The 14,719-nt window shown below is 39.9% G+C and overlaps 1 protein-coding gene across 2 annotated transcripts in view; it reads right to left on the bottom strand.

Annotated features, from left to right (window-relative positions):
• PCCA (propionyl-CoA carboxylase subunit alpha) overlaps positions 1–14,719 on the bottom strand; it is a 281,303-nt gene that overhangs the window by 200,446 nt on the left and 66,138 nt on the right. For both annotated transcript variants that reach the window (XM_051630543.1, XM_051630554.1), the window contains exon 7: positions 1,844–1,975. In XM_051630543.1, the coding sequence (XP_051486503.1) occupies positions 1,844–1,975 (132 nt within the window). The remainder of the gene's footprint in view (positions 1–1,843; positions 1,976–14,719) is intronic.

Below are 14,719 nucleotides of genomic sequence, written 5' to 3'. Positions count from 1 at the left end.
ATTAAAGGTCTAGGAAACAAGTGCATACAGCTAAGTAGCTCAGTTTCACTGGTTATATGGGTACGCATTCATAAATCAATATACTACTTTACCAGGTTTGTTTCTTTATATTACCAGAATAATAGACCCTTCCATAAGTTTTCCCTGGATACAGAGATAAAACCAGTATTTTGACTATTCGATTTTGCATTAGAAAAAGTTTTTTGATGTTTAGGATGATTAAAAGTTAACTTATAGAAAAACATCTAATTAGGAGATATTTTCAGGATTTTCAGAATAATATAGAGGATATCAGACAGAGCCAAGAACCTTACACAGTAGCGTGGCTGCTATTAGGTATCATGAGTGCTAAAGGATCACCTACCCAAGAACTGCTAAAACATGCAACAAAAACCTTAAGGAATGCTGTGTTCAACTTGTCATTGCCAGTCCTCAGCATTGCCAACCTAACACTCACATGGAGCCCTCCAGAAGAGGAACAATTCTTTGCACTTTTACCTGTTGCAACATCCCTAGTGCCAGGTATTACATGCACCTGGCATTTCTGTCATGAGTACTGAAGAGTCCTCTTGTGCATTTCGACCTCAACTATTTCATTTTATTGTTCTCTCTTATTAGCCAAGTTCTCCAGGCATCCTCATCAGAACAGATCATTCTGTGTAGGCTTAACCCCTTTGCACATCTATTCACTTTCTCATTTAGTTGAGTCTGGCTTTTTCCCTCCTCCTAAGAGTTTAAAATCCAGCTTAGCTGACACGATGATGCACACCATTGCCCCGGTATATGCTGCTCCTTAAAATAGTCTGCATTCCATCAATATATTCAGTTGCTCCCAACTAGCTTGACACTTCTTATTGCATCATGTAAATTACACAAAGAAAAAATAAATAAAACTATGCATGAGTATCAGAGGTCAGTCAACAACAATTGTCATAACTAAAACCTGAAAAGCTTTCCCTTCAACTGTATTAAAATGTTGTTGAAACAAACTTCTCATTTTTTCATGCAACTCAAGGTTTTACTCAGATTTTCTTTGAAAAAATCTAAATTGATGTGTCACACAAAAAAACCAACCCAAGCGGTCAACATTTTATAATACACCAAATTTTTACATGTATACAACAAAGGCTTTAAAGGAAAAACAGTCATTTTTCTACACTAACACAGACAAGCTATTAAGAGACCCAGGAAAGCTTGTAAGAGCCCAATACGTACTCACTACAGAAAAAAAATAAAATAAAAAAAAGCATCAAAACATACTGTATTTCACCTTGCCGAATACAACAAAACCACCAAAAGATTTTTAGGAATCTGTTAGAAATCATTCCTTCTAAAACCCCAAGAAGAATACTAGCTGTAGATTCAGACAAATAACCACCGACTTCCCCCCACACTCAACCCTAAGTTTTGCAACACATGGAAATCCAAGCCACCAACAGAGACTACAAAACAGAGACTTCATAGAGTGTAACAAACTTCACTGTTAACTTAAGGCTGGCAAGATCTCAGCCAACAAGAAGTACAGAGTTAGGAAATGTAAAGACATATGCAAGCAGTCAAATCCACACCTGACATTTAATTTATCTACCTGCCTTAATGTTAAATTTGAAGTAAAATACTTTTAGAGACTCCACAGAAGCAGTCCTTAATACATAATTTATTATTAAGGACTTCTTCTCCAAAGCAATCTTGGCAGTAAAAATCTGTACCCGGATTTTTAATTACATCTTACTGAAAAAGAAGTTGAAATTATAATTGCATTCCACATTAGATCTTCTATAGATGTAATTCAATTTAGACACTATTCACACAGTGGAGAGACAGTAATTAAATTATTTCTCACCTTGACTACTCCATCAAAGCCAGGGATCGTGTTGACCTTTGCATTCTTGGCCAACAATTTGCTTTCAATCTTGTCTCCCATTGCTTGAATAGCATGTGTGTCAGGCCCAATGAAGGTGACACCTTCTGATGCCTACAAAGACAATGAAGATAAAAAAAACTTAGAAGACAAAACTAAAAATCAGATTTAAACAGGCATTCCTATTTTTTTTTTCTATTTTGAACTGATTAATGAAACATTTAGAAGACAGTCATGTGTTTATGTAACAACCTAGAGATATGTAAGCAGCACTTCAGCTAGTTCATTAAAAATGTGTATGACCTTGTGAAATTATGTATACACAGACTTAGAGGCCCTATCATTAGCATTTGTATAAATCAAAGCCAGGCCAAAGAAAAACAGCTGAAAGTGGAAGTACTCCAGCTTGAAAGTTAGAAATATCTCTTGAGAAAACAGAGGCTAGGAAACTCACCATTGGAATAGCTGTAAGTAATTTACAAAGATACGCTTGCTAAACTGTAATGCAGCTGAAAATTCCGTAATACATTCCCAAAATCAAACCTTGATGAAAAATCAAAATGAAAATGTAGTCTCCTACTCAATGTATTTAAAGATATTGAAAACGAGGTAGTAACTGAAATAATGTTTCATCAACTATTTCAGGCATCTATCTTTTCCAATACTAATGTGGAAATACATTAATATAAAACACTTGAATACTTCAACTTTAATACACAGGCAGAACACTGAATTGCATTTTTCTCCCCCTCCCGTTTCTCTTTGCCAGCAACAAACTGATGCATCAACTACACAGATATTTTTTTCAAACCTTTTCAGGGTCAGTCTATCAGAACTGTTTCACAGAAAGTTACTGATGCATCAGTGCGTACGTGCACGTTTTGGGCAACTTAGTCTTCTGTACTATAGGAAAAACACATCAAAATTATAAGCATACTAGCCTTGCACAATTTTTTTCCAACTGTTTATTTTTTGCCCAATTCCAAGACACCTGTAAAATGCTTTAAAATAACTTGTTTCCAGCCATTTGGCAGTTAACTTCATTCCAACACGAACAGAATGGTGAGCATCCTTACAGCAGAATTTGTGTCTTAGTATTTTGCTTTTCTGATACACACTTTTGTTGCATATGTCAGGGTTGCCAGATAGTCACAGTCACTAACAATAAAAGGCAATTTGCTCAAGTTTTGTGTATTTATGTGATAGTGGCACATGACCACAGAATCAACAGAGAAACTACGTTTAAGTTGGAAAACAATGTCCTCCTATTCATGACGGTGTAAGACTCAAGAGCTCCAGACTCGCTTGGGAGTCACCATTTTCACAGTCAGGAGCTTCCTAGGAGGAGAACTGTAATAGCAGAAGCTTTATGTGGACAACTTCCTCTCATCCTAGCTAACGGGGTGCTACAGATAATAGAAAATACCAGGCAAGTGTTATAAATAGACACACTAGGAAGCTCAGCGCAAAGACATCCAAACCGAATCCAGAGCATCAGTTCAACATCAAAGGTTTGTTCATTTCAACTCACAACACATCATCCGGGTTTTTTTCTCAGCCCACTTCTTCTCAGGGGGGTTGGAACTAGATGATCTTTAAGGTCCCTTCTAACTCAAACCATTCCATGATTCTATGAATCTAATGCAGTAATACTGATTTGATTAAAGCTGTCTTACAAACAGAAGTTAGGAACACTGCAATAGGAGGGAAGAAGGGATAGGAAGGCTGACACAAGGGTGCAGATCTAATAATATTATAATGTCAAAGGATCTAAAAACTAAAGGAATTCCATTTTCAAATGAGATGGGAAACAAGAAGCAAGGACTTGATGTTAGAAATCAGTGACAAAGTTTGGAGCTGAGCATTGCAGAAACAACAGCAGGTCACAACTTGAAAACTGATACTCTGTTCCTTCTTAACAAGAGTTTTAAACAGGTGCCTGCATACACTAGGAGGTGTGGTAGAGTTCCCTCTGTCACCAGAGTGTATTCCAATCTCAAAAAGCTTTGTGCAGAAGGTTCACTCATATACAGTTTCTGCCATACCATTGGCATTTGCCTCCTTATCAATGCCACTTCAAACTTCACCTTCTCCCTGCTCTCTTCTCAAAGCCCATCACCAAAATCATGGCATCTCCAGATATCATCAAGATAGTGGGTCCAAAACTTTCACTGCCCTGACATACTATCCAAGACTTGAGCTTGTAGTCTATTTCCAATACTCTACTCTTACACTACTTCTCTTCCTCCTCTGACTTTCCTCTGTCAGAAAATAAGAAAACCTTAATTCAAACTGGAGGTAACAGGAGAGGACTGGAATCACATTCATGGCATCAGCAAGCATTCACCTTTCCAGTGAAAGGCACATAGGGAACATCTTGCTTGACTTGCTGTCTCCTTTCATTGACTTGTAGCACGGACTTTCAAAATGCCCAATTCTTTCCCTGCTCCTGTCCAAGTAGGTAGTTGGATAAGAAGAGGACAGCGCCATACAGAAGACGATTCATGAACCATCTGAGAAGAAATGCTTCTTGCCTTTAACTGCTCTGAACCTTTGTACATTACACAAAACTGCTCTTGAATGGAGAACAAGCAGCAGCTTAGTACCACCAGCTACTCCCTTATGGTTAGTCAGCTGGGGCAGCCATCACATTCAATTATTCCCCAGGAACAAAATCTGAAACAAAAGTTTCACTCCATTTGATATCACAAGATACCTGAAACCACATCACTCAGCATGCTGCAACATTAATAAATTAAAAATAAGTTAACAAAACAAGGGTGATCCACTTGATACAGCCAATATGTCAAACTATTTCTTACACAGAAAAGGTGTGCATTCTTTGACATTACTTGCAACTAACTTTAGCTAAGCTCACAATATAAGACTTTGTCAGCTTAAGAGACTACTAGACAAACTCTTGCAAGTCTTGCTAAAATAATTTAAAACCCCATCACTTGAAGATGCTTGCTTGGAATCCTGCAGTACATAAGGAAGGGTGTGGCCAGTAGGTCGAGAGAGGTCACTCTCCCCCTCTACTCTGGCCAGGTGATGCCACATCTGGAATCCAGTTCTGGGCTCCCCAGTTCAAGAGAGACCGGGAACTACTGGAGAACAAAGATGACTGGAGGATTGGAGCATCTCCCTCATGAGGAAAGGCTGAGAGAGCTGGGACTGTTTAGCCTGGAGAAGAGAAAGCTGAGAGGAGACCTTATTAATGCCCACAAGTATCTAAAGGGTGGGTGCAAGAAGGATGGAGCCAGACTCTTTTCAGTAGTTCCCAGTGACAGGACAGGACGAGGAGCAATGAGCACGAGCTGGAACATAGGAAGTGCCATTTAAATATGATGAAAAACTTATTTATGGTGAGGTTGATAGAGCCCTAGAACAGGTTGCCCAGGGAGGTTGTGGAGTCCCTCAGTTATATTCAAAACTTGCAGTCCTGAGTAATGTGCACTAGGGGATCCTGCTTTAGTGGGGGAGTTGGACTAGATGATCTCAAGAGGTCCTTTCCAACTCTGACAATTTTGTGATTTTACAAAAGAACAATTTCAGAATACATTCCACAAAAAGAAAGTCAGTTCTTTCTTTGATTAAGTAGATATTGAAAAGTTTTCCCCAACAGCCCTCTATCTTAAAGGATTGCAAGAGTAGGTTTAATTGTAGTGCTATAAGAACCATAAGCAGTTCATCCTCTCCCTTTTTTTTTTGTTGTTAAGCCAAACAAAAGCTGCATTCTACCTTCAGGGAACACCAAACCCCAAATATAGCAAAAACTAAACAATGTCAAAGTAGAAGAAACAAAGACAAATTTAGAAAACCCACTCAGGAAGCCTGTGGTTGAGCCATATACGGCCTTAGCAGCCTGTTAACCATCTCCGACTGCTCTGGGAACAGAGTGGGCCAAATGGACCCACACTAATGTAAATTGCCATACTCTCAACATCTGGAAAGGACCTGCCCACCTGACAAACTCTTGTGGACCTGAGGTAAGTGAAGAGACTGACCCTAGAAGAGGAGATTCTTTTCCATCTTTTCATGGAAATTTCAAATACAGACATTAACAATTACTGTATTATACAGTCAGTATTGGACTCAGCCTCAGTCACAGCACAAACAGAACTAAAGCCAGAAAGCATGAAGGAGGGAAAACTGCATAATAAACTTTTATACACACTAGCTAATTTGGCAACATATACACTTCTGTGGGCTTATGAATGTGGCAAATCAGCCAACTCACTGCCAGGCCTCTCAGCACTGCAGGAAATGACTGAATAGCTCCAACACAGCTTTAGACAAAACAAGTCATACTAAAACTTTTCCTCTATCTTTTACCACATTAGTTCTGGACAATTAAACCCACTTTTTGGTGTCCTCATTCGAGCCAAGACATTTGAATCTGCACATAACATCAGCTTAACATGAGCAGCTCCAACCAACAACAAGAATTGCCGTGAACACAAACACAGCTATCAAGAATCTTATGTTTTATTTTTCAGGATTATTTGGTAAGGGGATTCTTCCACTCACACCACACTGAGGTGGCAAAACACACTCCAAGTTCCCAGCTGCTTCCAGGTGCAAAAGGCCCTGTAATTATCTTACCACACAGAAGCAATGGCAATAATGCAGGCTTTGTGTTTCTTTGTTCCCTGGTACCTTAACTGGTTAGTTGAAGGAAAATGTTTCCTGTCTCTGAGGAAGAAATGGCCAAGAAGATGGAGAGATCTCAGGAGAAATCATAGCTGCTCTACCTTATTGAAAATAAGCTTTCCTACCTAAACACTAAGTCCTCAAACTCAGACTTACAGCTGATGTTTTCAAAAGTACCCAAACTCAAGGTGCTACTTACTGGAAGACAGTAACAGTAATTCACTTAGGAGAAGAGGGCTTAACTCCAGCACCACTGGCTGGCTGGGTAGGCTCAGAGACTGCAGTCTGCCAGGAGTGATCCTTCCTGTCCTGCACATTCCTTTCCACAGTCCTATCTATCCACCTTCTCAGTTGACCTTCTGACCAACATGGCAGACAATGGCCTAGTTTTTGGAGAAGTGTTTTCCATTGCTTTTGTGAGTTAAAATTACCTAAACAGAGAAGCTTAATGGGCATTGGAGGAAGGACCAAATAAGCTGCTGGAACACATAACTGGGAACAAGAACCTTCTTTTGAGGGATGGCATATCCTCAGACTCTCTGGCATACAAGAGAGAGAGTCCATGCTGCCTTACTTTTACATTGAAGTCCGCATTTCTGTTTTAAGCTTTAAAATGCAGCATGTTGTTGCTCCTCTGTTCTGGCTTGGTGGGTTTTTTGGTAGCAGGGGAAGGGGCCACAGGAGTGGCTCCTGTAAGAAGCTGAGAAGCTCCCTCTGCTCCAAACTCAGCCAAGAAGCCATTAGAGGGACAACAGATGCACCTCAGCAATTAACATACGAAAGAATAGCTGTAACACCTGAGCAAAGCTAGGAGCGGGGAAGAAGAGCTGTGCTGGAGGAGAGTGGTGCTGGGGAAGATGAGCAGTGCTGGTGGTTGGTGAGGAAGAAGAGGAAGAAGGTGCCCAAGCAGAAGTTTCCCTGCAACCCATGGCGAGATGGCAGCTGTCCCCCTGCACTCGTAGAGGAACGTGGTGGAACATTCCATGAAGGTGCCAGGAGGGGTGAACTTGGCCACTGGACTTGGATTTTGTGGCCAGAGGATTTGCTGCCTGTGGACTCTGATTGCGCAGCTTTGGAAGACCTCAGCACCAGGGAAGGTGGCTGTTCCGAAAGGAGCCAATGACTCTGTGGGAAGCCCAGGCTGGAGCAGCTCCTGACCTCGTGGGAAGGACTCATGAAGGAGAGGTTCGTGGAGGACTCTGTCCCATGGGAGGGACCCCGTGGGGAAGCAGGGAAGGACTGTAAGGAATCCTTCTTCCTGAGGAGGAAGGAGCGGCAGGAACCACCAGCCTGTGAACTGACTCTAGACCCCATCCCCTGTCCCCCTGTGCCGCTGGGGGGAAGGAGGGAGAGAAACCGGGAACAAAGTGATTTGGGCCCAGGAAGAAGGGAGGGGTGGGGTAACATATGCAAGCCCTGCTCTGTGTGTTGTCTGTGTCCTGTGTGTGTTTGCTTAGTGTGAAATTAAATCATTATTTTTTCCCCAAGTTGAGTCTATTTTGCCCGGGACCTTAATCAGTGAAGAACACTCCTTGTCCTTTGTCTCAACGCAGGAGCTTTGTCCTCCTCATCCCAGAGTGTGTGTGTGTGTGTGTGTGTGTGTGTGTGTGGGGAGCTCAGTGAGCGGCCATGGGGTTGTTCCTTTTGTTGTCGTGTTGTCCCAAACCATGACATCCTCTGAGGAGCACTGTTTGAATCACAGAACGGCTGAAGTTTGAGGCATCGAAGCCCTTGTTTGAACCAGCTCTTTGACGTGTGCTGACAAGTAGTGGAACAACTTAGGGGCAGAAAAGAGCAGAAGCAAGATTCTGTTGCAGTGCTGTAACAGCAAGATTTGCAAGCATGGTAATAGCTTATCAGATTTACTCAATAACTTATTGGTCAATGAGACTATGAAGGAAGGTCCACAGAAAAGAACCCTAGTAGAAACTGTTATCATAGGTCTGGTTTTCAAATGGCTTTTCTTCACAAGAAAATCTGGAAACTGTTTCCATTAAATACTTGCACGAAGCTGATCAATTCTTTCACTGATGTACTGGGGAACAACTGTCTTAATTTTTTTGCATTCTTGACACACAACCAACCAAGGAGGCCAACCCAATGGGGAAGGGGAGGGGCAGAAGTAGCCTGGTAATCACAAACGGCATCACAGTTACAGAAAAACTGGGATCTTCCACAGATGTGGTCTCCCATCTCCAGCTGGGACTCATAGCTCACCAGAAGGAAACAGATCCTGCAGTGCAGCTCACAGGTGACTGGAATCCTCCTAGGAAGCATACTATAAGAATTGTAAGAAGCATTCACGCAATAACCTACAAAATGCTGAACTGGTAAAATGCACTACAACACAACATGATGGGCATGCAAGAATGTCCCAAAGCTTTCTGCTGGATGCACAGAAACAACCTATCCACTCTAACAACTGGACTCTGTTGCCGCTATTCTGAAGGCTCAGAATAAAGAACATATACCGGAGTAGCCAGCGATCTGTCCAGACATCTACCTGTACATTTAGTATTAGCAGAGACTTATTTAAAGCTGGAAAAGGCTGGAAGCAACAATATGACTAAGTATAGTTATGGATCACTAGAAGTAGTAACTCTACAGCAGTACAGTAAACCAGAGTTTCTCCAAGCTTGTTTAGAGTGAAATATGCAGACCTTTTAAAGCCAAAAGATCTTCAGGATATGCACACACTTACATACATGCACAAGAGAGACAAGACAACACTTAGAGGAAGAGTAGCATCCTTCATTGGAACAAGTATTTAAAAAATGAGCCAAACTGAAGAAAAGCCTCTACAGAAGACTGTAGTTTGCTTAGAACAGAATCGCATAAAACCCCTTAGGTGAATACAGTATGTGATAAAAGCACCCCAGGATACCATCGTCCTTCTTGGACAGAAGGGCACATTGCTGTCCCATGGATAACCTCTTGTCCACCAGGACTTCAAGGTTCTTCTCCAGGGAGCTGCTTCCCAGCAGGTCATCTCCTAATCTGTTTTGGTGTATGTTGTTAAAATATCTGTACTCACTGCCTCAAACAGGGATATGTACCATAAGAGAAAGTTATATGCTGGAAGTGTTTCTTTAGAAAGGGAAAAGCTAACAGAATGAAAAAGCCTTACCTGAAATTGAACACAGCTGCAAGAAGTTTGTCTCACTTCTTAAAACTGGAATTACAGAACATTAAAGCATTTTCACAACCACTACCTTAAGTAAGGAAAATTATGATTCCTGGGTAGCAATAATAAAAAACTGTAAACCAGAATGCACTAATTTACTTGGAAATAAACTAACACAGATGCCAGTTTCCATGTTTAATCTCCAGGACAGGGAGATGTGTTAATAAATTCCCTTTAAGCCATTATTCTAATAAATTGATTTGATCTATTTAATCCTGTTGTAAATCTGTTCACGCTGTCTCCAGAGACTACTTTAAACTATACAGAGCTATGAAAATACATTCATCTGTTACCTGAAAATCTTGTACTATATTTAAGTTCCACAAGTATGACCAAACTTCTGAAGGACCAAATGAAAACAGGGCTCCAAATGTGTCTCCTCTAAAGCAAGCTAGGAACAAAACATCTATCTATACATCACATATAGAAAGCCAGGCATATTTTTGGTTTTCAAAATGTAGTATACAAATATTTATGGGTGGGAAGAGAAATCAATTCTCTAAGCTCACCTTAAAAGGCACAATTGCTTAACTAGTATAAACACACTCTAAAGCTTAACTCCACTGTCCCAAAAAAGTGTGCACCTCTCAGAAAAAGTGCATGACCTCTTGCATAAAAACTAGGGATCGGCCCTAATAAATCTAGATGGTCAGCAACACCTTAAGCACAAATGCTGCATAGAAAATGGCTTTTAAATAAAGTAATCTCCTTTTTAATTCCACAGAAGTGCAAAGTTTACAAAGACAAAACTGTAAAAATCAGACTAATCTCTAGATGTAGTCCTTCAGACACATTTCTGATCTCATATTATCATAAAGAGTATATACAAAGTGTAAAAGGTGCTTGGATTGATTTAATTCTGCACTTTAAAAAGTTTCATTAACCAAACATTTCATAGTATAAGTGAAAATAAATGGTATCCAGCTTCTAGGTCATATCTTTGCAAGTGAAAAGAAACACAGAAGCAGCTTTTTCCAAGGATTCAAAGCTACAAGACGCTGTGAGAAGAACAAAAAGTACCTCTGAGGCTCTACACTTAGAAGTTTACACTTTGGATCTGATCATCAAGATTAAGTTTTAGTTGATAATTTCACTTCAAAGCTTTACAAGGTCAACACACTATTTTATGTCTTTGTCTAAAACCCAAATGCAATACTGAGTTATCCACGTTTTTAGAAGCACTTCTGAAATACAAACACTAAAACTTGAACATACAGTAGTTTGTATGACATGCCACTGTCAACAATTAATCACTTCACCACCTGTAGAACATTACACATACACACCACCCAATGCAGAGGAACTTAGCTCTGCTGTGTTGTAAAAAGTTTGAGTATTTGTCTGTATCAGTAGTAATGAATACCCAGAAAAGTTAGGGAGAAGCAAATGAAACTTAAGAATTTTCTCTGGATGGCTTCCATATTGCTTTTCTTCACTTGGTAGCATTGAAACCACCCTTGATTTTTACATGATAAAAGAAATCTGTGGAACTAATCCTAGAAACCTCTTTCTGTTTCCTTGCTTAACACCTCCAGGCGACAGAAAAGACAAAATGCTTCATTTGCATCCTTAAACATTAGAAACTGGGAATAAGCCTTTTCAGCTGCAAATGTTATTGCATCTACATTTCCAGAAGAGAAAGGTTAAACAGCCTACTCAGGTTTATGTTAACTCATCTCTTTTTAGCACCCTGAGCAGCACAAAGAGCAGAGAATGTGGAAGCTTAACAGCCCAACCTCTTTCTTCATTATGTTCAATTAGATCCTTGAAATGGATATAGCTGCTGATTAACCGAAGATAAAGAGAAAAAAATCAGGTATGCACAAAGGAAATGGCAAACACTAACAAGTGTAATCTTAGTCTTCCCAATCATCTAGCCTCATGAAGACTATTTCATTTTTCATGCAACACAAGAAAGTTCTATGAGTTGCATGACCACACAAGATTTTTGCCTGATGTAAAAGCAGCATGTGTTCAATCATTAATACCAACTCTTACTTAAAAATGTAATGTGCCAGTGTTGCACAAAGCCATCCTGAACAAACTAGCAAGGTAAGAAAGATTCCTTGCTTGATGCCCTACACAGTACTCCACCTTATCAATTAAAGACTAAACTTGAGCTACAGTCAAATACCCAAGTCACACTATTAACTACTTTATTTCAGTACAATTACTACTTTATTTCAATACAATAAAGTACAATTTATTCTTCAACAGTACTAGATCTCCTAATTGAATTTTTTTTTTTTATTTATTCTGATTCAACCTGCATGGTATTCTTCACTTGTGTGGAGTGGAAAAAAAGCACTTGGAATTACTGTACTGAATTTAGCAGAGAAAGTTATGAGCACTTTCTTTTCTAGGCCATTTGGCTGCCCATCTAGAAGAAAAGAAGTCTTCAGCTTGGCAGAGAATGCTCAATGAGATGTTTAACACAAAATATACATTACTCTAGATGAAAAATAGGCACTCACAGAGAAAAAGAAGGACAGAACGATGAAAGGGAGAAACAGGGGAACATCCTTCTAGACAAACCAATACCTCATATTACCGAGGACCCAAGTTTATGACACATACAAAATTTTCTATATCAAAGTATCAAACAAGGTTCAGTAGGGAACACAAATGGTGTAACTTGAATGTTAGAGCAGTTAAGAAAATGCATGGGCAAAATACATTCTTTATGCAGCTATACCATTTCTCCTGTCCTACAGATGCATATAAAGCTTTGCAAATCAATACAGAACACAAGTATACAGCCTGATTAGTAAGTGCACTTTGCAGTGCCTTAGGTTGTGTTTTTCAAGAGAAAAAAAATCCCACGAAACAGACATGAAAATAAATTTAAAAGTCAACAAGTAATGAAAAATTAACAGTCTTATTGAGATGTTACACTGAACTTGTAGTCAAATTATACCAATTGTATGCCTGCAAAAAAAAAAAAAAAAAAAAAAATCCTTAATAAATCAGAACCTGAAGAGAAAAAATCCATGGTGAAATAAATCCGTCTGGTGTTTTCCCAGACATTCTACAATGTTTCAGATTTAGGTGACCATTATTATATTTATACTTCATATCCAAAAGCTACATTAAATCTTAAGATGACTGTCCAAGCTCACACCATCCTGAATTTACCAATGTTATATGAAATAGAGTTGAGTGAAGCACACAACTATGCTGAAAACGGTTATTTCTCAAACACTGTAAAATGCAAATACACTGAATAAACAACACAAAAATAACTGTGTTAAGCCCACTGCCCTGACCAAATTCTGATATGGGTATCTCCACTCTATCTACCTACAGCTCCCTTTTCCCAGCTGGTGGGTGTAGTTCAGGATCCTCTCTGTCCTCATGTAAAGGCTACTAAATTACTCCCTGTCAAATAGCTGCCATTGCCAATGTAAGACAAGGTATTATTTCTTCAGTGGATGTAGCCATCCCCAAGCATATTTGATAAAGACTGTTTTGAAGACCTTCAGAGAGTTAACAAAGATGCCAGGAACTACACTACAGAGCAGACTGGTGAGTTCACTTCAGAAAACAGGAAGCATCTGCATCTTCTTGTGAACTGGAGTTATTCTCCCCACAACAAGAGAACCAGTAAAGAAGCACTAGGTTTAACTTCCAACATTCAAAAACCAACATCATATGGTAAATAGGCATATTTCTTAAAAAATATCAATCTGTCAATCAAATTACGAAACATTAGGTAAGAGCTAAACAAGCCTTAAATCAAGCATATCAACAACAAAAAAGTACAAGTGCACACGTGTTTGTTTGGGTTGACTTACGGGTTAGTTTGTTCCCCTCCTTCACCCAACCAGATTTAATTCACTGAACCAACAGTGTTCCACCAAAGCCAGTATATACTGCCCCTGCAGTTAGTAAAACCCACACAAGTAAAGGAAGGATGGGACTGAGGAGACAGTCCATAGAATCACAGAATTATTTTGTTTGGAAAAGACCTTTAAGACTATCAAATCCAACCGTTAATCTAATCCACCATCACCAAAACCATTACCTCTAAGCACAACATCTACATGTCCTTTAAATACCTGCAGGGATGGGGGCTCCATCATTTCCCCAGGCAGACTGTTCCAGTGTCTGACCATCATTTCAGTCAAGAAATTTTTCCTAACTTTCAATCTAAACCTTGCCTAACAATCTGAGGCCATTTCCTCTTGTCCTATCACTCGTTACTAGGAGAAGAGACCAACCCTCACTTCACCACAGGCAAGAACTGAGGGTTAAAGAGATACTGCAGGGCAATGGTGATGACTGACACAGAAGGTGGCTGCAAGCTGTAACAGCAAGGGATACTGAAAGAAGATGGTCAAACTCAGGAATGTGTATCCCGGAGAGGATGTGAAATCTCCATCCTAGCAGATATGCCAAACTGTGCATGTCCTTAAGCAGCCTGTTGCAGTTGATCCTTCTTTAAGAGAAGGTCTAGGTTTCCAGGGATCCCTTCCAAACTCATCTACTCTATAGCCCTAAGTGAAGAATATCAGGATTATTATCTGTAGCCAGCTGAGGAGGACTGCAGAAAACAACAGTATGGAGAACCTGGCACAATCCTTGTTGTTAAGAAACAAAACAAGACCACCTTAGATTGTCTGAGATATAGGGATATGGATCTTCCTACACACAGCATCCATTTCTTTAAGAGAAAATAGGGCCTGGTCATACTGATCTTTCTTCTCTAATAACTGGTGGTGCAACTACTGTAATTATTTTCTTCCTACCTCTTACTAAAGTATGCTGTTCCTTTAGTTTTGCAGGCAAAAGTGATACCCGTTAGTCAACTAAATACTTGCTTTAAAAGAAAAAATCCCATCCAAAGGTTCCCATCTCTGAGAGACAAGCTCATACTATTATATTAGGAGGCTGCCACAGGATGCAGCAGAAAGCTGGGAAGACACAGCTGGGGGGTGAGCAGGGATGAGAGGAAACTCCCTACAGCAGCACTGATATGGAAGCACCTGGGAGAAGCAGCTACAGTCTGAGGGAAGGAGGAT

This window comes from Apus apus, chromosome 1 (assembly GCF_020740795.1).
Source record: "Apus apus isolate bApuApu2 chromosome 1, bApuApu2.pri.cur, whole genome shotgun sequence".
Taxonomy (NCBI): domain Eukaryota; kingdom Metazoa; phylum Chordata; class Aves; order Apodiformes; family Apodidae; genus Apus; species Apus apus.
This window is presented reverse-complemented; position numbering and strand designations above follow the sequence as displayed.